Genomic DNA, 25,996 nt, shown 5'->3' with positions numbered 1-25,996 from the left:
GTTCAACTCTTTTTTTTTGGGGGGGGGGGCAGTGAACTGTAAATAAAGAATAAAGATCGGAATGGAAAATAATAGCAAAGCTTACAAGTAACCTTCCATTCATCAATGAAATCACGAAAACTATCGAGTTGTTTTACATGTAGTTCATAGTAATGTATACATACCAAAAAAAAATCGCCATCGAACCCATTCTGATTTTATAAAAAGGTCGAACTTTATTTGCTTATCTTAGTAATGTTAAGAAATTAGCGAAATACATTTGGCTAATTTTCAAGACAAACGATAATTGAATCGGGAGCACTATTAATCGTCTTCGATCTCACAAAGCTATTGCGTAATAGAAAATTAGTTTTTATATATTATTCTACATGCTTCCAATGCCTTGTATAATATATTATACATAGATTTAACCAATTGCAATACATAAAGTGAAGAGTATGAATTATTTTGTTCATTTTTTTTTATTTGTTGACGTAAAGGGCAATAAAATAGAAACAAAGTAACCTGGAAAGTAAACAATGCTGATGCTGTTGATATTTGTCAGGTTATTTTTTTATATCCAATAATATAATGAACGTTTCTTTTTCAACCCCTTGTCGTAAAATAGTCTGCAATGCAATATCATAAGGATGTAACGGACTACTCAAATTATATTTCATCGATCTCATCGATAAATCTAGCCGATTCTTCTTTGTGGTGACTCCGCTTTGGGGCAGCAGAGATGTTGCTGACTTTGCGTAGGACTACTACCACCAAGATGGCCGTTAGCATGACAACGGTTGCCATAGCAACCACGATTCGTGGTTTGAAAGCGTTGATAACTTCTTGCTGTGCTGAAGCTTCTGCATGATGTAACAGCGGAAAGAGGTATTGATAACAATATTATAATAGCACTTTACTACTTCCACAGCGAAGGCGATGCACTAGGGGCCTACTTTTTATTCATATTCTTCTACAACCAGGGCCAAAATACTCGTACTTTTTCACTTACAATAGAATACTAGCTTTTCCTTACATTATTTTGACCAGATGATGTACCTGGCAAGATTCCATTTCCTTTAATGAAAGAGGTTAAAACAAAATGGTAACTATCAAATGGCAAGGCAATGATAAGCCATGAACGCTATGGTTTGGTGGTGTGGTGATTCCTGATTCCTCTACTTTGTAACTTGAGCAAAACAGCATTATCACACGTTAATGATCCCTACTGATGATTTCGTTTAAAAATTTGAGTTATAGTTTGGTTGGTATTGTGCTTGGCAGACTTTTCTAGCTGTATCTCTCTCTAGATGACAGTAAATCTATGCCCATTATAAGCCAGAAAGTCCTCGTAACTGCGAAAGGTTTTTTGTGCGCCGATTTATTTCGACACCCCCAGTCTTTTTCGTAAAATAATGAATGCGAGGGGGGTGGGTGATAAAAGAACGTACCACTTTGGCGGATATCCATTCTGGAATTGGAACTGCTTTCCTGTGACTGTGCAGCGTGTCGTACTCGGATCGGTCCTCTGGTGAATCGCTTTGTCTTTAGTCCACTGCTGACCTCATCCCTTCTTCTCCTTGTGATACATCCTTTCTTGCATAGGGAGGCAGTATCTCGGGCATCGCATACCAGTAGATCACAGTGGATATAAACCTAGGGTTGTGAGAATTACGGAGCCAGAATTGAAACAAAAACACACACATCTTCTAACTCAAAACGAAATATCTATCATATTCTAAAATAATCTCTTCCTAATAGGGAACTTCATTTTCGAAAACCAGGGTGCGAACGCACCCCCCTCAAGACCACTTTGTGTGTGTGTGTGTGTGGGGGGGGGGTTACTATTGTATTCAAGAGGGAGAGGGGAGGGGGGAGGTAAGACTTTTTAGAAGGGTGACCTGTTATTAGAATTAGTTTTGTTATTCATCTAACTTAAATTACATGAGTTGCAAGTCACAGTGTACAGAATCTCGTACCAAGCGAAGTTTTAATAGAGCGCCGCTACAGCGCTAACTTGCATTAAATAAACAATGCAACAACAACAAAACCACGTGCGATTTCGGGGGCTTACTGTTTGCTGTTTTGTGCCCCCGCCCCTCAAGCTCAAATACTCAAGCTTTTTTTTTCAGAATTACTAAGAGACAATTTTAATAGAGACTTACATGTACATGACGTATTGAACCATGAACGCAATATTTTATTATCCGCCTCTTGCTTCCTACTTAAATTGATTTTCAAATACCACATCTTTATTCTTATTCAATATTTTCGAACATTACTGATCACTATCCTATTGCAATGTACTATCCACTGGGACAAATTAAGAAATGAGCAAAAAATAATGACCCCCCCCCCCCCCCCCCAGTTCTTCGCTCTATAGACGTTAACGCCGTACAGTTTGTAAGTTTGGCACGACTTGAAAAATATGATTGGTCGAGTGTTTATATGCGGATGAAAAGATCAATAATTCGTACAAAGCCTTTTCCAAATATTGAGCAATCAGCTGGACATTAATATGCCAGAAGAAACAATCAAAACCAATCATAAAAGACACTAAAAATTCTATAAATTTCAGAATCTATTCAACGCATGAATCGAAAAAAAGTTTTATATAGTATGCAAAATAAAATGTACTGTGAAAGCCAAATTGTACATCCTACAATGTATATAAACACATTAATTAACATTATTCGTTGAGAGAAAAAAGGAAATTACTTGGAGAATTGGACAATGATCAAACAGGCTATGAACCTTATACTAGTTGGAGTTTTTGACATAAATAGAATCAGGAATAGTAATGATATTTATTGAAGATCCATTAAATATAGCGAACATTTTTGATAATTACTTTTCCTTATAACGATCTGGCTAGATAGAGTTCATCTCCTTTGCTTTATTTCCGTCTTTAATATAATACCCAACAATATATACATGTAAATAAACACACAGAAAAAACATACTGACAGGAGTTTAACAGACTTTTTTGGTCCTGTTATAGTACACCAAGTTCTATTTTCTTCTTTCACACGAATAGACAAAAAAGTAAAAAATATTGTTTCCAACTTACATTAAAAAAGAATCCAGCTTTGATTGAATGGAAATGTTATTTTGAAAGTCATTACAGACCCATTGGTCCGCATCTCTAATTAATCACTGCTGCATGGTAAATTTTCTTATTTCATGAAACTTGCCAAAATCATACCAATATATAAAAACATAGTTCTCACTCGAATTATGAAGTTCTTGAAAAAACATAATAACTTTTTTTTTTAATTCTAATTTCGTTTTAAAGAGAAACATAGTACTGTTTACGCTTTAATGTCTTCTGAAAAGGTTGCCCATTTAATTGACTATTCTTTTCACACAGCTAGTATATTCCTAGACTACCCAAAGGAATTTGACACGATAAACATCGTGACAGGTTTGTCTCACCTGCATAGCAGAGCGAGACTACTGTATACATGGTATATGCGCCGCTTTTCCGACAGCGGTGGCGTCGTCAACATTGAAATGTTATTTTTGGAATGTCATCATTACTTAGAAATTATATAGATCTAGTTCATGAAATTTGGACATAAAGTGTAATCAAGTATTACTAAATATCCTGCCTGAGTTTCAGGTCACACGACCAAGGTCAACGGTCATTTAGCGTCAATGAACGGAACCCATGTTAGAGGAGTCAATATCGAAATCTGAACCAAAGTTACATTTTTGAAATGTCGGCATAACTTAAACAGTACATAGACTTAATATATGAAACTTAGACGTTACGGTAAAACTGTATCACTAAAGATCCTGCATAAGTTTCCGGTCACATGAGCAAGGCCAACGGTCAATTAGGATCAATGAACTTTGACCATGTTGGGGTTATTAGTGGAATTGTCATTATAACTTTCAAATTGTATGTATCTAGTTCATGAAACTTAAGAGTAACTAGGTATCCCTGAACTTACTCGGAGTGTTTCAGGTTACATGACTAAGGCCAAAGGTCACTGTAGTATCAATGAACTTTGATCATGTTGGGGGTATTTGTGGAATTGTCATAGCTTTGATATTTTATGGATGTAGTCCATGAAACTTAAGGGTAACTAAGTATCCCTGAATATCTTGTGAGCGAATTAGGTCACATGACCAACATCAAAGGTCATTTAAGGTCAATAAACTTTGGCCGTGTTGGAGGTATTTTTTGAATTGCCATCATAGATTTACATTTACACATTTAGTTCATGAAACATATATATATAAGGGTAGTCAAAAATGTTTTGCACACATCTTTGATCACATGATCATGGTCAAATTGGGTCAATGGATATAGTATTTTATTATCAAATAAATGTTTTCTTTTGTGATTAATAATTTAATAGCTGTTTTCAAAGTCAGTGCTGCTGCTATATTAAACGGCGTAATGCAGGCGAGACTGCCAGAGGCGTTCCATTTGTTACTTCATAAACTCGAAATATTGGTGTCCGTGAAGAGGCCTTGGAATGGTTCAGGAGCTACCTCTTTAGCATAAAACTATTTGTTTACTTAAATGAGCAAGTATCTGATTTCGAAAAAATAATTTGTGGTGTTCCACAAGGGAATCTGTCAGGCCCTTTGTTTTTTATTCTTTATTTTCATAAATCGTCCAATTTCCTGTCTTTCATTTTATTTACACATGATAATAAGTTTTTTTGACACAGTAATCATGGTAATTGAAGTGTTCTTGTTGCTGTCATCAATCCAGAGTTGCGAAATAAGTTTGAATGGATAAGAGCGAATAAATTATAAAATTCTTTTGAAGGCGAATTACACACTGTTAAGTAACTTTTAGCTTCCTTCTCGACTCATATTAGTTTTGACAATACCCCATCTAAGCAAGTTTCTCCTACAATTTTTTTAAGTGTTTTGGTTGATAGCAAACTCTTCTGGAAATCGCACATCGCAAACATCACTTCTCTCACAAACATAATTTACTTACTCTTTATTCTTCTTTTGTTTTACCCAATATAAAGTATGGACTTTTGCTTTCAATTCGGGAAACACTCATCAAACATTGTTAGAAAAAAATACTGTCACAAAAGAAAGTGATATGTATTTTCTGCAATGTTCGTTTTTGCGCCCATTCGGATCCGCTTTTTTATGAGCATAATATTCTCAAAATTAACGATCTCTTCTTGTTTCTTCTTGTAAAGCTCTTCTTGTGAAACTCATGTATAAAGTCAAGTTTGGTGATCTTCCCTTTGTTTTTCATGACATGTTAAAATATCATAATATTCATAAATGCCTTTAGACAGTCTGAATAATTTCATTTACTTTTTCTGAGAACGCTTTTTGTACAAAATACATTCATTTGTGAAGATCCTAGTTTTTTTAACACTTTGCGCGTTGATCTTTAAGAGAAAACTAAAAAAATAAATGAACTTCATTGGCTCCGTATAAACCCTTGTAGCTTCCTTTATGTATTTAGACTGTCCCTTTTTATTTTCAATATTATTACTATTAGTTTAATTACTATTACTATCATTTTTCATCATCATAATGATTATTCTAAATATATATCAGTAACAATATTTTTTCTATGTTATTACTTTGTTATTATTTCTGATATCCAAATTATTCGTCGCGACTCCCCAACAAAGCAATATCTTTGGTCCGTTCCCTTTGCACGTTAACTCCGTATACTTGCTATACATCACTTGTACTGTACATGCAGAAATTTTCTCCTTATCGTCTCTTCTGTTATTTTTTCGTAAGATGCTCATTTCATGAATTATGTCATTGCTTTCATGTTTTTTTTTCATTTCTTCCTCCCTGTTGGCCTAATCATTATTTCAATTAACTAGTGGAATAGTGACTATTATTGAATAATTTCATTCGAAGGGTCCACGATTTATAAGCATAGCTTCCCAGTGAACCTCTCAATTTCGAAAATGTTATTTTCAGCTACAAATATTTCATAACCCATTCAGGTTTCCAATGTATAATTAAGATATATACAAATTGTGTTACATGCTTGTGAATTGTACTTTTATGGATTTTTTTATACTGCTCTGTTGGTAAAAAAACTGAAAGGTAATGGAAAAAGAAACCCATGTAAGACACATTTACCGTATTTCCTTGATCGATGAACCTGAAAGTATTGATCTGTACTCCTATGCGAGAGTCTGTAAGCTGGTTGATGTTGGTGTCATCGCCGTCAAGTGAGCAGCTGTACATTTGACATTAAAAATGTATATTAAATATATTATCTATCTATTGCCAAGCCGGGTCGAACTACATGGACTGAAAAGTGTTTCCTTGAGGCTAATCAGGTTGACCAACACAACCTTCCTTCTTTTACATCACCATACTTTCTTTTACTTTACTTGCTAAAGGTACACGTTATGTTCGATTGACTTTTTCAGGTACATGTAGGTCTACTAAAAAGTAACGATATTCCCAACAGACATGATCCAATCGTGGATCAAGGCCGCTTCTTTTGAAGTTATTGACGCCAAAGTCATTCAAGGGACCGAAACCGACCCTAGAGTCAAAAGATTGCAAGCCTTGAAAATATATTTATGTTTGGTGTCTAGTCGGTTTCGTATGTGAGCATGTGCCCTGTAAAATACTGACATAGGGAAGGAAGATGTCTTACGCATTGCCGATGAAGTCGTACTTAACGGGTGAGTTGTAATCCGCTGTTGGTGTGGCTCTGCAAGAGCGGATGGAAAGGTCGAGGGTATCATCTAAAGACAGCACCGATGCAGCGAAGTACAGTTCTTCATCGAGACCAATGATGATGGGGTAGGTGTCCACGACCGCACCGTAGGAGCTATCTGTGTAGATATCGAAGAAGAAGGTGTAGGCGCCCTCCTCATGAAGAGACGTGTCGATGGTGTAGTCAGTGAGCTGGTAGCTGATCCCACCAACACGTTTATTCCTATTGTACGAGCATGATACAGGGATCTCAATGGCGTGCTGGCGGCTGATGACATCAGTCCCCGGATGGCGGCTGACAACACGGTTGGTGTATGTCTGCTTGTCCCTACTTTCCTGGAGGACATTGTATGAGTGAAGACAGCATGAAGAAGAGAATGATAATGAGAAGAGAATGAGAATGATTTATATTTTAACTCCTTGCAATCAACAATGAGTGTTGGGTAACAAAGTCACAACACATGTGTGCTGATCTGCGTTATCATACTTTCACATTCACCAAGACCTGATTCGACGTCATTTTATACCTCGGTCACATTTGCTCTAAGGCGGTCGTACGGCGAGTCGAAAACAGCCGTTTTATAAACCACTGGTACAACAACAACAAAAAGCTCTTTTCGACTTGCTGTATGGCCGCCGTAGAGCAATTGTGACTGAGGTATTAACTTCACAGTCACAACCACGCCGGTATTGTGATACTGAAAAGGCTATGCCGAATCGACATTCTGGCTCTACAATCATTAAGATAAAAACCTGATAGAGTGGTTCATTCTTTGATTATTCTTTTAAGCCATGCTTACGGTCCTCCTTGTTCCGCATGCGGTTAGGTTTGTAGTAAGTTTGATGATTCTCTCATTGGCGACGTTGTATGTGTCTACTCCCAAGCAGTATGAATTACCAGGGTTTCTTTCGTACTGGAAACGGACGTTCTGACCTGCCGATGCACCAGTCAATACTGATCTGGGAATTTCAACGATCATCTGAGTGTCTGTGCATGTCAGGATGATTCCCTCATTGTCCAGTTCTGGAAGAACTGAATGATAATAGTAATGAAAATGGTATATTTGCCCAGGATAGCCACTGCAGTTCCGTAAACCGTTCTCCTAGCAGGCCCTGCTATTATTATTACCCCCGTTTTAGCTCGGCTGCCTTGGCGCTCAAGCATTAGAGGAATTTCTTTCTACCGGGTACGCCTATTCACCTCACCCGAGTGAGTGAAGTACATAGTGCGATGACGATTATAAATTTTTCATTAACTAAAAAGGAAATAACAGAGCCCGCTTCATCATTGCAATTATTAAATGCTGAACATTTTTACCACTGTAGTGACAAACACTAACTGCAAATTTCCCAGGTCCTTTAGGAAAAGTACCCCCCCCCCCGATCTGCTGTACGCCATAACGATACATTGTGATAATACAGGGGCCGCGGAACGGTTTTCAAAGGGGGGAGGGGCGCTGAGTCAAAAGTAAGGGGGGGGGGGCTGAACATGCAAAAAATCACACTCATATGCTTATTTTTACGTTTTTGTGCACGGTTTTGAAAAAAAAGCGAGGGGGGGGGGTTGAAGTCCCCCTCGCTTCTGCGGTCTGTCTAATAGTACGACGTCGAAGGTTTACACAAGGTAATTTACAGATAACCTATATCCAAAGCCTCTTAACAACTAATTATGTTACGCTAAATATAAAAGAACATAGAATATTTGATTTAACAAGTCAAGAAATATTCAATAATACCTTTTAACAACATTTTGTTCATGTCCCCATTGTCTTATTGAAAGATATTTTTGATGTTGCTTGATTTAGGTATAGCACTTGCTCCTCACAAAAGGGTCGTATTAACGAACGGTCACTGTTCGCTTGTTACCTAAATTAATGCTTATTTACTTTTTAGTGAATATCATTCTAAAGTTAATTTTCAAAATTTGCAAATGACATGAACATGATCTAATGCATTTCTAGTTAAATAGAAGCCTTTTACGACCAGTTCCATCAAAATTAAAGACTTAATTCGCAGATTGTTTTGAATAGTTTCTTCCTCCGTAACTGTATTAAAGAAATAGACAGAAACAGAGAGAACAGTTATTCAAATCAGACCCTTTGCAAGTTAATGCAAATAAATTAATTGGAAAAAGGTAAAATCTAATTTTGCTTGGCATTTTTATTATACACATTGATTAATCAATGGACTATTCATGTTCATAGCTCACAAACAACACGTTGGTATCATTTCTCATTGAAATCATCTTATAGAGCTACTCAAAATTTATACATTGAGACCCCCCCCCAAAAAAAAATCAAATTTATTGAAAAATGGACCTAACCCCTTTTGGAAGTGAGCTCTTCATAATAAGTATAAGTATAATAAGTATATACTCACTTGACTTAAAAAAATGAATCGAGATTTTGAGATACAATATTTTTTCAATGGAAACAACCGTTATCCTTTTAAGATATATATTTAATGCATGAATATGTGCAGTTATCGATATCATATACTGCGGCAATGTGGCAATATTCATCTTTTCTATGATTCAATGATAATGATACAAAAGGCCGAGCTCGGCTTGACTTAGTCAATTTCATACTAGAGGAGAATAAGAGTTTTATCGAAAACTGATGAGAAATAAAGTTATGGCGCTTTGCATTATTCAACACGACATAAGAGGCTGGGTAAAATGAGTAAGACAAATTACGTCATCAGCTCCCTATTCAATATTTATTCACTTTTTACTACATTCCACTTTCTCCAAGAATACTCTAAAATTGTTTACAGTCATAAGGGGGATAGTCCACAAGTATTATTACTGCAGTCATACCTGCGAATCTAACTCCTAACCGACCGCTTGTATGCCATTGCCAATAACGTATCATCTTTGATCGGTCTGGCGTTGTGACCAGTGTGACTAGGGCATAATCGTGTATCTTGTTTGTTAAGAGAAATTAGCTATGATGCTTACCTTGGGCATTGATTCCTGAATTCGAAAAAAAAGCAAAGAAAAGGAAAATTGTTAAAATCATCAGGGAGGAAAATAAATCATATCTCGATGATACGGTAAGTATGAAATAGTAATATCACTAAAAACGTGGTCGAAAGGTTTCATTTTGTGCGATTGAGCAATGCTTAAGTCGCTCGGCCATGTTACGGACCTGCAGATGCCTGCGTGTATTTGGATGAAAAATACTCTTTTTTTACCACACATGTTGGAAATGTTGTAAAACAGTTACCTATTATCTGCGGACGATGCGGATTAGTTGCGAATGTTACGTATGAATTACGGATGTTACGTGTAAAACATGCGGATGAACCTTTCCGCTGCCAAGCTGCCGACACATGTCACGGACGACTTTTGACTTACATACTTTACGGATGACTAACAGATCAACAGATTCTTACAAATGATTTTCGGACTATACTTTACGGATAAATTAAGCTAGTTTCTGCGCATGTGGGCTTCCTCTGGCATTTAAGGACCCCATTGGAAATAAGCCATCTCGGCTTTCATGGGTAATCCTGTCAAGGTATACACTTTCTGTTCATATTTTCTTGGACTTGTTCATAGTTACCTGACAAATAAAATCAATCAATCAATCAATCATCCGCACCATCCGCATATAAACTCACATGAATCGGAACTTGCTTCAGTCATTATTTCATCAACATGATCAAGTCTGATAGCTGGAATGCTTTGTTTTTATAAATGTTTACCATAAGGTGCTTTAATATGTGTTTTGATGTCTGTATAGTTGCTTGCAGATATACATACTTCAAATCATATAATGAAATGCAAAGAGCGTGGAATATATTACAAGCAATATTACTGGTGTACTGGAAATAAAATGAAGAAAAAAACAAACATTGATTATTTCGATGTGCCTCGACCCTTTAAGAACAATAACGTGTTATATCTCATTCTGATATTCTAATTTCTTTTAAAATGAAGAAAACAATAAACACCTAGTTGAGAATTTATATTAATATCATACAAAATATCAAAATTAAAAGAAGAATCATTTCAACCTGGTATACCAATACGAAGTCATTAAAAATTAACATGTTTTTTATAATCGAGATTTAACTTTTCAAAAATAATCATCTAAAAATCGAAGAGTGAAATCGGCGTTCTCAAAATAAATGGGTAACAGTTTCAGACTGCTTTGAACAAAAGAAACACAAATCAGAATTTAGAATACTAAAAGTTTTCAGATAACTGTTAACACCAAGGATATTATAAAGAATTTTATATTGTAAATATCTAAATGGTCTTGACAAAGAACATTTAGGAGGAATAATATATATTTTGTCCCAAGTAATAATTGGATTTTGAACAATTTTCTCCCATTTGTCTTGTGAAATATAAGCTTTAAATATTTTCTAAACACATAGGCCCGTATTTTATAGTCAGGTTTAACTTAATTCATGGTCTAATTGGGGGCTAAAATTATGCAAAGCCAAAAGTATCAAAATTTTTATTAAGTTGTATGTTTCTTATATTTACTGTGCTCTTTCCTGATTCTTCAATGGTGAAGACAATCATCTATTTATCATGTTTATACTTCCCAGACAATTATGAATGATGTGAGAGCCAAATGAGCTGAAATATGATATCTCTACTGTAGTGATTTATGCAACAATTGGCTATCCACACTTAACCACAACTTTAAATTTAACTTAAAATTAAACCTAACTTCAGAATCAGGGCCATATTCTTTAAATAAATTTGCATCAGTTCCTTACAATGTTCATGCTAGAACCCTCTTGGCAATGAGCATCGTTTTTTCAAAAACACTTTGTTTCATTCGACTGGGACAGAATAATAATCAAGCCAGAAAGTTACAATATAATCTGTCCCGGTAGTTTCTGCAATATCAAACATTTTTTTACACAAAGTGTTTGGTTTGAAAGATAACACATGTTGTTCAGAAATGTGATATATATATATGTGATACCGTATCATGGTGATGGAAAAAATAATGTTTCTGTTTTAGATTGCCTGATTGAAAATTGTGAATCATGTATGGTTTAAAATATGTAGTTATTTTCATTTCAATACCCTTTTGAAAAAAAGTGTTAGTTTTAGAGGGTTTAAATGACCACTAGTATAAGACCTCACCCCCTCGAAAGTCAAAAGACATCGACTTGCAAAGAAGTTATTAAGCCCATTTGGTTACATTAAAACTTTAATATTACTTAATGATTTTTAAGTGTGCGGATCAGTTACGTATCTTACGTATTATTCGGACCGGTTTACGTATCTTACGTATGGATAACGTATATATACCATGCTTACCTATACTTCATCCGCAGCAAAATGTTTAGATTTTCAAAATTCCCGCTGCGTATGTCTGCGATTATCTCGGATTGAGTTACGGATGGATGCTGATACTTACGGATGATACGGATCCTGGCAGATGCTTAAGGAATACGGATTAGTATCCGTAAACATCCTTAGCTACCTCAAATGGCCGTGTGATTTAAGCATTACCATAAAGTCAAAATTTCCGAAGTTTGGAATCAATAAAATTCTTCTTCCCTCTGTTCATTTGGACGAAAAATGGCAAATCATGATATAATAACTGCCAAGTTATGTCTCAGAGGGGTAGCAATGAGAAGCATGATTATTAAAAAAATATTGGCCTACGTTCTTCTTAAAAAATAATAATAATCCAAAAGATAGTAATTTAAAGCAAATCTCACTTGTTTAATAGATTCACCAACTGCTGAAATAGATTATGCATACAATTATACACTATTATATGGCATTATAGGAAATGAAAAATATTTACAAGTGTTGAGTTTATATGCTGTTAGAGTTTAATATACTAATTTAGGCATATATGCACACTTGTGTTTTAAAATTCCCTTATGTTGCAATATATATATATATATATATATATATATATATATATATATATATATATATATAACAAAAAAGTGGGAATGTTCTGCTCGGAGCTGGTCCAATGAACAGTTAAAACAGAAATAAAAACTCCGTAATGAAAATTTTCATTACGGAGGTTTTTATTTCTGTTTTAACTATATACACACAAAAAGTGGGAATGTTCTGCTCGGAGCTGGTCCAATGAACAGTTAAACAGAAATAAAAACTCCGTAATGAAAATTTTCATTACGGAGGTTTTTATTTCTGTTTTAACTATATACACACACACACATATATTTATATATGATACGGTATCACCATAATTACCCGTGATGGTCAGGAATGCAAGGAAAAGAAAATCCATTCGTAAGGCCATTTTGGTCTTCAACTTCTCTAGAATGAACTACTGACAAAGTCTTCAGAATCCTCTCCGCTTTTGTGACATAACGATGTTCACAAAAAATGTGATTCGTTATCCGGGAAGAACATGCGCGTAACACGAACCCTTGAGTTGTTGTCAGGTCAAGATCGGGTAAGATTCATCATCCCCCGCCGTATTCAACCACTTTTCCTGTTAAAATCAATCAAACGAACCCAATATTTGCTAGGTTATAATTTCAGAGATAAGAAATCAAAAGGAAGTGTGCGGTAGCGCTGGCAGACATTAATAATAATAATAATAGCCAATTTTTATAAAGCGCTTTTCCCGGAATGGCTCAGATCGCGTTACAGCGTCTTATTACCCCGGTCATTGGATTCATTTCAATCCCGCACGAAAAGTCATTTGTTTCCACTCCCTGGGAACATTCCTTGCATTCATCGCAGTATTAGTATGGCGCAAGCAAAATAAAACATACAATATCTTTCGCATCCTACTGAGTACCCATTTAGCACCTGGGTCGAGAGTGGCAAAGTGTGGATTAACGCCTTGCCAAAGGACGCTAGACCGCCGTGGGATTCGAAGACACGACCCTCTGTTTACAAAACGAGAGTCAGAACCACCACACCAGGGCTATACATTATTGTACAAAGAGAAATTCCAGTAGTTGCAGTAAACACTGATTTCATGAGAAAGTCTGTAAAACAAGGCTTAATTGTCAGTTTATCATCGAGGATCTAGATCTGGTACAGTTACATAAACTGAACATTGTGAAATCTTGAAATCTACGCTGAAAGATATTCAGACTGAAGATCCCCAACCGTCCCCAACACAGATAAGCGCACGTGAGACAGTGTATAAATATTGCTTTGAATGTCGGGCCCGACGCTTTACCCGAATCCTGTGCTTATTTGTTGATTTCCCAGCATTTACACAATTTCTTCCAGAATCCTTTGGCACATACGTTTTATTTATACAAACAAACACTTTGGTGGTCATTTCATTGGATTCTGTACGAACTCATTTTGATATCGTTACCAACACTAGCATTTACCTTCAAGGTAAATAGTCGTACATAGATTAAAACATGTATAGTGATTGTTTTAAAAAGCATAATGTGACCAAACATATTACTATTGAGACAAAATGCCCACTAAAGAAAATTGACGTAAGTGGTGAAATAGTGCACTACTCCATCATTGACGTCACGGATCATGCATGCGCCGAACAGCGATGTGCATCTACCGGGCAAGTCACGTGAAGGGACGGCGCTGGTACTAATTAATCCGTGTTCCGCTTAGCTCGCGGCTTCACGTAAATAAACACGTAAAAATGATGTCTTTTTCAAGATAGGGCGAGTTACTTACGTCACGTAATAAGGGTGTCAAAACACTAAAATAATGAGAAAAGGGTATCTATTTTCGATAGGAAAGTTACGTGTTTATGGCCGAATTTGCGAGGTTATAAAGAATTAAGACTAAAAAGTTTTATAAAGGATGTACTTTTTGCCTCAAAGTGTGGTATGGTGTGTCATCCCGTAGGACTAGCGTGCCAAAATTGATTTTTTGGTTGTTTTGGCTTCAATAGGGTCCCCTTAGACCAAAAACGATGGGGGTCAAATTTTCAGACCCCTCCTTCCCTTTGTGGGGGGGGGGGTCCTTTTTCATACTCCATGGTCTAGGAGTTAAAATAATTTGTTGACACAGGGTAGAGTGAATATAAGGACCCCAGGATACCTGGAAAATATAAGATGGCATCAAAAAAGCCTGCCGTGTGCTAAAAATCCGCAATTTGGTTTTGACTCAATGATTTTAAGGGTGAAGTAGTAAATTGAAAAAAGTTACAAGGACAGTGAGTGGTCTGGTGGGTCCAAAAATCCATGATGGCTTCAAAAGATTTATTCTGAAATGGCTGCTAAAATTAAAGCAGACATAGCTGATTTCATATCGTCCATGGAAATGTTATTTCGATGTTCAATTTTAAACCACTGGTTTGGGTTAAGTAATATATAAGGATAAGTTACAAGGACAGTCAGTGGTCTGGTATGTCCAAAAATCAAAGATGAATTCCAAAAAAATTATCTTAAAATGGCTGCTGATACTTAAAGCGGACAAAGTTCATTTCATATCGGCCTGGGAGATATCAGGTGGGTGTTTCATACAGCTGTTCTTAAGATAAGACGACTTTAAGAACGACTGGTGATCCTTTCTTTTGGTAAATGGTATACACCATAGGGGATGCTTTAGCGCGTAAGAAAGGATCACCAGTCGTTCTTAAAGTCACTCTTGACTTACGAACAGCTTTATAAAACGGCCCCCAGTATGGTGCCTGAACCAATGGTTTCAAGGGTCAAATAAGACATTTGGATAAGTAAATAAGGGCTGTCAGTGGTCTGCTATGTCAAAAAATGCGACATGGCCTCCAAAATGCAGGGTCTTAATTGACTGTGGTTCTTAAAAGTAGACATAGTTCATTAGAAATGCACATTGTGGATTTGATTTTGGTGTCTACACTAGAGTTTAAAGGATCAAGTATTGTTTCAAGTTGAAAGAACAGTCGGATGTCAAGTTTATCAAAAATCCAAGATTGCTTAAATGACTGCTATTACTTTAAAAGTGGATATAGAACATTAAACATACACCTGGGGATATTATTTTGGTGTCTACACTAGTATTTCAAGAGTTGAAATTAAAAATGCATATCAAGGACTGGCTACAATGACTATGCAGTTATCCATTTTGCCTTAAAATCCAAGTGGGCTTTAAAAAAATGGGTTCCAAAATGACTACTGTTACTTAAAAGTGGAGACATTATTCAAACAATGCCAACCTGTGAGAAATATTTTGGTGCCTACACTTATATGTATGGGATAAGTTATCATATTGATTCATGAGTTTGTAATAGCACCCACTTGATGAATTTTTTTAATCTACCATGGATTTTAGACAAAATGGAAAACTAAATATCCTTGTTATTTGTTAAATGTATTATCTAACCCTTTATACCACCATGTAGACATCCAAATTATTCCTCACATATTAATATTGTATAAACTCTGACCATGAGTTTTAGGAATCATTTTAGATGCCATTTTGAAAACTTTCTTGGATTTTTAGGTAAAATGGACAAGTGCATATCTTTGTAACTAATCGAAAGTATTATTATAATCATGAAACCATTGAGTGGACACCAAAATCATATGTCCTTGGTGAATTTTAAATGAACGATGTCCATTTTTAAGTAACAGCATTCACTTTAGACTCAGATTTCTTCACGACATCTTGGATTTTCCGACATAGACCAATGACTGTCCTTGTTATGATATGATAATATTAATAATATAGGTATATTTACCTAGGGAAGCCACTTCAGTTCTAAAAACTGTTCTCCCAGCGGGCCTTGCCATTATTATTACCCCTGCCTTACATGGGCTGCCCAGGCGCTTTAGCATTCAAGGAATTCCTTCGCGCATTCAGGGAATTCTACCGGTTACCCATTTACCTCAACTGGGTTGAGTGCATCACAATGTTGATAAATTTCTTGCAGAATGAAACTATGCCATGGCTGGGATTCGAACCCACGACCCTTTCAAAGTCAAAATACCAATCCACTGGGCCACAACACTCGAACGGTTGTAACTAATTTTCTGACTTTAAAAATCATGGTTTAAACATGAAACCATATTCTTGATGGATATTACATGTCCACTTGTAAATAACAGTGGCTATTTTGTACTCTATTATTTAACATACTCGACCAACGACTCTCCTTGTAACTTATTCTAATGTATTATTAGACTCACTTTTCCATGGTAGTCACACACATTCATATTCCCGGATATTGAACAAACTATATCGGTTTTCAAGCAGCAACAGCAATTTCAAACTCCATTTTTGGAAGCCATCTTGGATTTTTTAACATACTGGACCACCGACTGTCCCAAGATGGCCTCCAAAAGTTAAATAAATAAAGAAAGGAAACGGTATTCTTGTCCCAATTATGATCGTTGAAACCATGGTCTAGACACCGATTCCATCTATCTCAGGTATATAAAATGTGCTATGTCCATTTAAGGTATCAACAGCCATTTTAAACTCCATTATTGGAAGCCATCTTTGATTTCTGGGTCCTTGTAACTTTTCCCGATATACTTCTTCACCCTTAAAAATCTTTGAATAGAAACCAAATTAAGGTCACTTAAGTAACAAAAACCAAAAAAAATCCAAGATTTTTTTATTTTAGCCCAAGGCAGCCATTTTGCCCCCCCCCGTGGGGGGGGGGGCGAGAATCAAAACAAATTAGATGCCCATACTATGAATCTGCATTGGAAATAATTGCTCTTGAAATGTGTCAGCTTTCAAATTTATTGATAAAATTACAGCGCCTAGAATTTGATTTTTTTAGGGAAGTGCTTAGAATAAGTTATGGCGCCGTCTAGTGTTGTCATGGTTGTAGTAAGGTTTTCACTGCATAAAATCCTGAAATGGGGATGATTTTTACATCAATTGACCAAAAATAATGATATACATTACATGTGATATATTCCTCTGTTGTTGGATTGTATAACAAGACATGTTCATTTCATTTTGTAATCCTTTTGTCCTAATTTTAGTGCCAAAAAAGGGAAAAATAATATTTGGGGGGCAATATTTTATAATTTTGGGGCATTTTTCGTAAAGTCCGCCCCCGTATGGTAAAAGTTGAAAAACATTGACATCACAACATCATCAAATATTCATTCTCATACACCTCAGACAACTTTCAAAAATAATTGGCAACGAAAAGTGAGAAATAAGGTTGAAAACAATGGATTATCCTATTGGGCTTTGTACAGGCCAATATGGCGCCAAAAAGGACCCCCCCCCCCCACAAAGGGAAGGAGGGGTCTGAAAATTTGACCCCCATCGTTTTTGGTCTAAGGGGACCCTATTGAAGCCAAAACAACCAAAAAATCAATTTTGGCACGCTAGTCCTACGGGAGCTGTGTCAGTGACATACCGTACCACACTATGAAGAGTAAACACTACGTGTTTAGAGTACGATTGACGCGACGTGTGGGAATTGGCGGCGGAAGACCTGTCTTCCCCCTCCCGCTTCCGCCGCCTATAGGTGTTGGAGGTGGGGCTGCATGTACTAAACCCAATGATGTAGGTAGAGGTAGTCGCCGACCGCCGTCCGTGAAATAACAATTGAAATAACAATTGAAATATCGCTGTACTTGTTTAGGGTTTAATTCAATTCAGGGATACTTACCAATAGGGTAGGGTTTCACACACCAATACTTGTTAAGGGGTGCATTTTCAAAATATGGAAAATACGTGTTTAGGGTGCTTTTCGAGACCCCTTGGTCGTGCATGGTATCCACTCGTCAATGGAAGTGCCCCCCCTACCCCCTGTTCACAACCTTCACAACCGGTAAGTGGAATTATTGTAAGATCGATCTTATTAGTACAGCTGCAGCACCGCACAACCTGACACCAAACCCCCTGATCGAGCTATACTTGGGAGCTGACGGTAGCCGCGCGCAGTCTATTCAGGAACCGGACAGCTTAGAATCATAAGGAAATTTTGCTTAAATTAGAGCAAGCCGATCTAGATTTTGTCTAGATCATGAAGATTATGATTGTCGAATCAACCACGGATAGAAATATGTCCACTATACTTTCCTAAACTCGATATAGGCCTATATTTGTATATCATTTATCCTCGGTTGAATTAGCAAAATTATTATTTCTCCCTCGGGGCTTCGTCCCTTGGGAACAATAGTATTGCCGGTCAAACCTCAGACAAAAGATTCTCTCCCATTTTATCCTTTCTCAGAGATATGACAAAATAGGTATCCTTGTGGATGTCATAACTTATAGTAGACCGGCCAAAACGATTTGTTATACTTTGGACGGCAAAATTTGTTAATGCTTGCTAATGCTTGGCATCCCAGCTGAAAGTATTGCAAAAATACCCAGGAATAGCGTACCGCCGCGGATGCCAAGCGCAATTTTGCGTGAAAGTGTCATTTTTAGCGTAAAATCTGAAAGAATGTCGAAAATCACGCATTTTTTGTTTTTTGTTGTAATCCCGCAATCGACGGCCCAGATCAAAGGCCCCATCCCCCTCAGTCTTCTTAGGGAAACGAAATAGACCAGTCTATTGAGGTTACCGGTATTTTTTTTTACCTCTATATTTCTTATGTACAGATTTTTAAAACTTTTTTATTACTACTAGAATTTTTTGGCAATTTTCCAATCATTAACATCAAGTAAAAATAATGATAGACAAATTTAGGCATTAACTCACATTGGGTTTATACATGAAATCACATTTTTAAGCAATTCGGGATCTGATAATAGCACTTGTGGTGTATATCATAACTGCATACCCATCAATACATCCATGCAAAGTTATAACACACAAGTCTAAAACGCGCCAACCCTGATTTTGAGTAAATCACAACTTATATCTCATAGTGCCATATATGTGTGTGTTATATTCCAAATTGAAATGGATATTTAGTAGACTTATAATTTGAAACTCTAAATATAAATAATCGCAAATCAAAGGGAATCAAATTATCTTACAAATCCAATCAAAATATCAAAATGCGTGATTTTCGACAGTCTTTCATAATTTACGCTAAAAATTATACTTTCACGCAAAAGTGCACTTGGCATCCGCCCATACGTTATTTCTTAGTATTTCCACAAGATTTTTAGCTGGGATGCAATTAATTGACAAATTGTGCTATCCAATTAAAAACTCGCTTTAGTGCGTACTTAAAAATATAATTAAAAACTCGCTTTAGTATGTACTTATACATGTAATTATGTACATAATGTACGGTATTTTCAATTTTTCTTTCAAAATGCACTCCTGGTAAAATGCACATTGTCTCCTTTCAGATAACATAAAATGAGATATCTTCCATCTTACTTGAAAATTCGTTTCATATTTGTGGCATTAGGACATTTGCTATACATTACATGGATAAACGAATTGAAATCGAAGAATTTAATTTGCGTAAAAAACCTTCCAACTATCGATAGTTTTCACAAAATTTTATTTTGAGAAAATCTCGGTTTTATGTTTCACTGTGCCATATGTGTGTGTGTAATATTCACATTTGAAATGCATATTTATGAGACTTATAGTTTCAAACTCTGAATAGAAATAATTCCATATCAAAGATAGTAAAAAATATGATGATAATCCGTCAAAATATTAAAATGCGTGATTTTCGACATTCTTTCAGATTTTACGCTAAAAATGACACTTTCAAGCAAAATTGCGCTTGGCATCCGGCCGTACGCTATTCCTGGGTATTTTTGCTAGACTTTTAGCTGGGATGCCAAGCATTAACAAATTTTGCCGTCGAATCCTTATCTACAGCACTTTTTGACATTTGGCCGGTCTACTATTATGTCACAAAAAGAATTGTCATAAATTTTGTCTCTTCTCTTTAGCGCGCACCAAAAATACGCGGCTTTAAATGCGCGTAATCCTTTTATACAAGCAAAAGATATGACATATTTATGACAGGGGATAGCAGTCATAAATTTTGTCATATCTTTATATACCAAATATACCGATTTTAATTTTGGCAAGCCAGCCTATAACGAGTGAACGAGACAAAAGTTTCCTTTTCTTTCAAAACCATTACATGTAGGTAAAATCCCTTTTATTCAGTTTGATGTTTTTGCGGGACATTCATGTTTGGGGAAAAAATAGTTAAAAGCCGGAAAATCCATTTTGATAAGGAAGGAGGTAGTTAAATTTCGATGTGTGTTATTTTAATCATTGAAATAGACATTTTCCTAATACACAAGTATTGTAATCTATCGGAAATGGGGGTATGAGATCAGGGAATTATACTGAACGTGCGGAAATTCATTTGTTTATTTTATCCGCATTGTCATGATTGTGATATTTCGTAAAGGTACACGTAATCTGAAGTTAAAAGATGCCGAGCCGGCCCCGCCCCCTATCTTTCGCAAATGTCCTTTTAAATTGAGAGAAACGCTGAAAAACAGAAAAGTACGAAGGAGGTATTATAAACATGTTTAATTTACGGCCTCGTAACGACCGGCCCGATCCCCAGGCCTACTCGCAGTGGCACCGCATTAAGCGAACTACGCTACCGCAACTGCGCGCGCATCAAGACATTCTCCTGCACTCCATCGACGGCCGGTTAGCTCTGCATAGGACTATTATGCGCACAATTAGGCCATAAAACCGGGCGTAAAACAATATTTTAAAAATGCTCGAAATGTCCGGTTTTCAGGCCTTAAACAGATATTGAGCTGTCATTAATATTAGATTAATGAATAAGGTAAGAGTTTCATAAATAAAATTGAATGAAATGAAATTATCCTTTTTTTCAGAAGGGAATATCAATATCGACAAGTTTAATCTCGCGCTTAGCATGCTTAGATAGAGGAATAGGAAAATAGTCATTTTTATATGCTGACAAAATATCCTTTCAATTTCCCCGGGTGTTTGGTCTAAATAATAATTATAAAAAAAAACGGCTCACACTTCGCGCTCGCATCATTTGTGAAGTACGATCCATATCCACTTCACAATTTTCCTACGATACTTGAAATAGTGCTTAAATAATTGACCTCAATTGAGATCAAACTTTTTTCAGCTCGCGCATTACTGATTTCCATAATAACTGTATTTAGAATTCACATATTCAAGGTCTAAATCTAATAATACAGGCGCACACGATAGATACGCAGTTTGTTCTTTATTCAAAACGTGCTTGAATTATCCAGTTTCAGCTTCATATCGGAATATCAAAAATTTTCTTCCCACGCTTCGCACTCGCATTATTAATGTAGGAAGATACCCAATTAGTCATCCTTTTCGTGCTTTACGAAACATGAATAGTGTGTCCCATTTTTAGGTCTAAATCTCATTTTTTCGCTCGCGCTTCGCGCTCACATGAAATGATAAGTTATATACCTATCTTGTTTATGACTACACAAGGTGCTTAGAATATGAAATCTTTAGGTCAAAATGTCAAAAATTTTCAGCTGGCGCTTCGCGCTCGCATTTTTTGATTTTTGAAATATGTATCGTTTTCATGGGTAACTGCCAGCAGTCCGTATATAAGGTCAGTTTTCACATCAGGCTAGAACGTTTTTATAAAAAAATTCTCCTCGCGATTTGCGCTCGCAGTGATTATTTTGTTACATACACATGTTCACGATCACAATCATTGCTCAGAATGTTCAGGACAAAATACATGGAATTTCCTAAATGTTGGCTCGCGCTTCGCGCTCGTACTGTTCAATTAGGGGTTACATGAGATTATTATTTTTTTATGTTTTGTGAGAGTAAAGCTAACAAGTGACTGTTAGGACTATATATACCTGCAAAGAAAAATAAACTTTGAGCGGCCGATCGGGGAAAATATGGGTTAATTTTTTTTTGGCCCCCCTATTGGCGAAAACTGGATCCGCCCCTGCCCTCAAGGAAAATGACTTCTATTCACACAATTCATTCATCCTCTTCATCATTTGAAATATCAAAATATGTAAAGTAACATTTTTTCCGAGTTATTGTAGGCCTACATGTATAACAACATTAAAGTTCGCGCTTTCATTAACAGTATATTGAAGTACGAATATTGTTTGTAATGTATAGACGGTGGTTAAAATTTTAAGTGTTCAGGTCTGAACATTAAAACATTTCAGCTCGCTATTCACACTCGTGATTTCTTTAGCGAGAGAAATATCATGTTTATTATTACAGAATAGATGCTTATACTTTCCAGTTTTTAGCTCGCGTGATTCATTTGATTTACGAGACGGACATACTGTTAATAAATTGATACCAATAAACTTTAAGGTAATTGAAAAAATTCAATTATATTCATATTCGTGCAAATACCTGTACATCTATACGCACGTCATTATTGAAGAGAATATTATATAAATAGTGTACAATCTATTGTACAATATACTGGATTATATGTACGACAAATATAAAATTATCCCGAGTGCAGGTTTATTTCACCGAGGCCGAAGGCCGAGGTGAAATAGGCTTGCACGAGGGATAATTTTATATTTGGAGTTCATATAGTCCAGTAATATTGTGTGATAGAGGTTCACTATTTATTATAGTAAATAGATCCCTCAATCTAAGACCCCATCATGGATTTTACCATAGTCTAGATCTAGATGGCATACGTTCTTCTTACCTTGTATTTGTGAAATTCCAATTGAACACGATGTTCAATTTGTCGTCTGCTGCAAAGGGTTAAACCATGTAAATTTGAATTTCTATCTGCTATCGGAAATTATAAAATGCTACTTTGGGAAATCGATATACAAATATATCGATTGAAAACAAATTAATCGATATTTTCCCCATTCATTTAACACGGGTTTTGCCATCCAAAAATCGAAAGTTATATTGTACATATGTACAATATAACTTTTTGAAGGGAGGTCACGTGGTACCAATCCAGCCAATCACAGCTCGTATTTTACTACCACTATTTACTATAAAAAGTTATTTTTTTTATTGGGGCCAGTGGCGGCGCCAATGGGGAAAGGGGGCATTTACCATCACTGTCAGAATCGTTGATCCCCAGAAATAAAAAGAAAAAATTAAAAAAAGGGTATTGTAATTGCTGTTATAAGCATCCTGCTCTAAACCAGAGAGCTCCGGTACGCAGAGCTGGCCGGAGCCCAGGACTCGTCCGTGTAATACTAGGCAGACATGAGTACTCTTCCAAATGGGGTAGAATGGGGTCGCAAAAGCACTCCAAATAAAAGGGGAAAAATAAATTATGCAATTTATTTATTAACTAATTTATTTATTATTTATTATAAGGATAAAGGTCTATCATAACACAAAATCCTGATAAAGAGGCACCAAATGGACCCTCAAAAAGAAAAAAGTTAAACCTTAATGTCGCGTTCGTTCTCGGCATCGATCGGCCACTTTGTTTTCAATTCTGAAAGGAGGAGAACGAACAAGACAGAACTTTTCCTTGTTTGGAGGGTCCAGTTTGTGCCTCGATGTCAGGATAGATCTTCATCCATGTAATCGAGGTAAGATCATAATATATTTTCCCCTTTTATTTTGGGTTGTATTGCGACCCCATGCCACCCCATTTTGGAGACTACCCTCTGCCTAATATTATACGGACGAGTCCTGGGCTCCGGCCCGCGGGGGTTCCTGGAGTAATCCCACTCAAGCTGTAAACTGCTCCAAAACAACGTCTTTCAAATTTTCAGAATTTAATCATCCAGTCATTGTTCTTTCCAAACAATAATTATTGCTAGTAGCTAAGATGAATCTTTCAGGTCATTGTATCAAATTCAAAATTTCACTCGCGTTTCGCGCTCTCAGTGGCCGTTGATCGAGATAAATAACCAGTTCAATATGATAAAATGTATCTATATATTCAGTTTTTGAGAAAGTATGCACAAATCATTCTTCTTGTGAATCAACTTTCATTTTGCTTTAGGGGGGTTACGCATCATACTTGTTCATAATTACAAAAACGTGACGAATATCACAATTTTTTTAGCTCGCGATTCGCGCTCACATCGATTGAGTAAGAGGCCATGGTCACATTTGTTCTACGGCGGCCGTACGGCGAGTCGAATACAGCCGTTTCAACATTTTTTGTCCAACTACATATAGGTGGTTTGAATCAAGATTGATAAAACGGCTGTTTTCGACTCGCCGTACGGCCGCCGTAGAACAAATGTGACCATGGCAGGTAAGATACCAATCATGTTCATGGTTACAAAAATGCGTAGAACGTCGAGTTATCATATCATGACTTTATAGATTTTCCGCTCATGCTTCGCGCTTGCATCACTTGATGGGATGTTACCTTAACAAGTCACTGCAAACAGTCCTTAATGGGTCACTTTTCATTCTTTTTATTAAACGTAGTGGTGTTTCGAAATATCATATGGCGAGTGATTGAGAAAAGAGAGTAAACATAAATGACTTATTTGCCGCATCGAGTGACATCAGTATTACAAAAAAAGAGTTATGAGCACCATTTCCTTGAAGTTTAAATAACTTCATCAAGTTCTATTCTAATAAAACCTTATTTGATATACTAAAATGTCATTCCACCATGTGGAAATAAGTGAAAAGATTTTCAAATTCTTTACTACAATTGAAGGACAATTCTATCATGAGACCACTTGAATTCTTTAGAAACGATTATACGTAAATACTTGTATATCGCATAGGATAATGGTTTCATTGGCATGATGAACATGTAACATAACAATACGCAATTGGTTTGACGAGTGAATAGCTTAAAGACTTATTAAGGGGAGGTATTGGGAAGGGAAGAACAACAATTGTAGTCTGACTCGGCATTATACCGAATATATAGAATGCCTAAAAAATGTTTTAAAAGAAAACTTGGCATAGCTCTCAAAAATGAAAAGGTGAACTCACACTCTTTAATAGTCAGTGTCGATGGTGCGACATTAATGGACGATTAACAATCCGTTTCTGAAACAGTCATGAAAAACACCTCTATTCGTGGGCACAAGAATTGGAAAAAAAGTATTAAGTATGGGAGACAGACCCTTACCTGATAAGTGTCTCCACAAGATATCTAAGATCGAGGTCATAAAATGCAGCAAGAATCTTGCGATAGCTTCTTGACGTTGCTTGTTGCTAAACACTCTACCGACACTTGACTTGGTACTCTAACATTTACTCCATCTGGGTCAATGGGTGTGAATATGGAATTGCGAGCGAGAAGGTGTAATGTTTGCACGTATGCGCAGAGGTGAGCGGCATTATATCGGCGGATGTAGTGCTCAGGCATGTCAGGGCACATTGTTTATGCTACAACACGCCCCATAGATTGGAAGATGTTTTGAAATTGCTAATTTATAATTTGCCAATCTCTAAAATGAAAACAAATAATATAAAAAAAACACACAAACAAATGAAGGCAATTTCTGATTGTCAACACCAACAGATATAACCAACAATCTTAGCAAGGGAGGATCTACAAACAACGAACAAGTGCAGAACACACCCATTAAGCGTAGTAAGGTATTCAATGATATTGTTAATAG

The 25,996-nt window shown here is 36.3% G+C and overlaps 1 protein-coding gene across 1 annotated transcript; it reads right to left on the bottom strand.

Annotated features, from left to right (window-relative positions):
- LOC121415968 (ZP domain-containing protein-like) lies at positions 1-25,996 on the bottom strand. The gene is made up of 8 exons (XM_041609379.1): positions 25,501-25,996; positions 12,872-13,115; positions 9,623-9,637; positions 7,464-7,696; positions 6,602-6,999; positions 6,073-6,172; positions 1,431-1,635; positions 1-842 (listed from the first exon to the last, which is right to left on the bottom strand). The coding sequence occupies exons 2-8, from the start codon at positions 12,918-12,920 to the stop codon at positions 649-651; spliced, it is 1,194 nt and encodes a 397-aa protein (XP_041465313.1). The 5' UTR covers positions 12,921-13,115; positions 25,501-25,996; the 3' UTR covers positions 1-648.

The sequence above is a fragment of the Lytechinus variegatus genome, chromosome 5 (genome assembly GCF_018143015.1).
Source record: "Lytechinus variegatus isolate NC3 chromosome 5, Lvar_3.0, whole genome shotgun sequence".
NCBI classification, from domain to species: Eukaryota; Metazoa; Echinodermata; class Echinoidea; order Temnopleuroida; family Toxopneustidae; genus Lytechinus; species Lytechinus variegatus.
The sequence above is the reverse complement of the archived record's forward strand: the minus strand, read 5'-3'. Positions and strand labels throughout refer to the sequence as shown.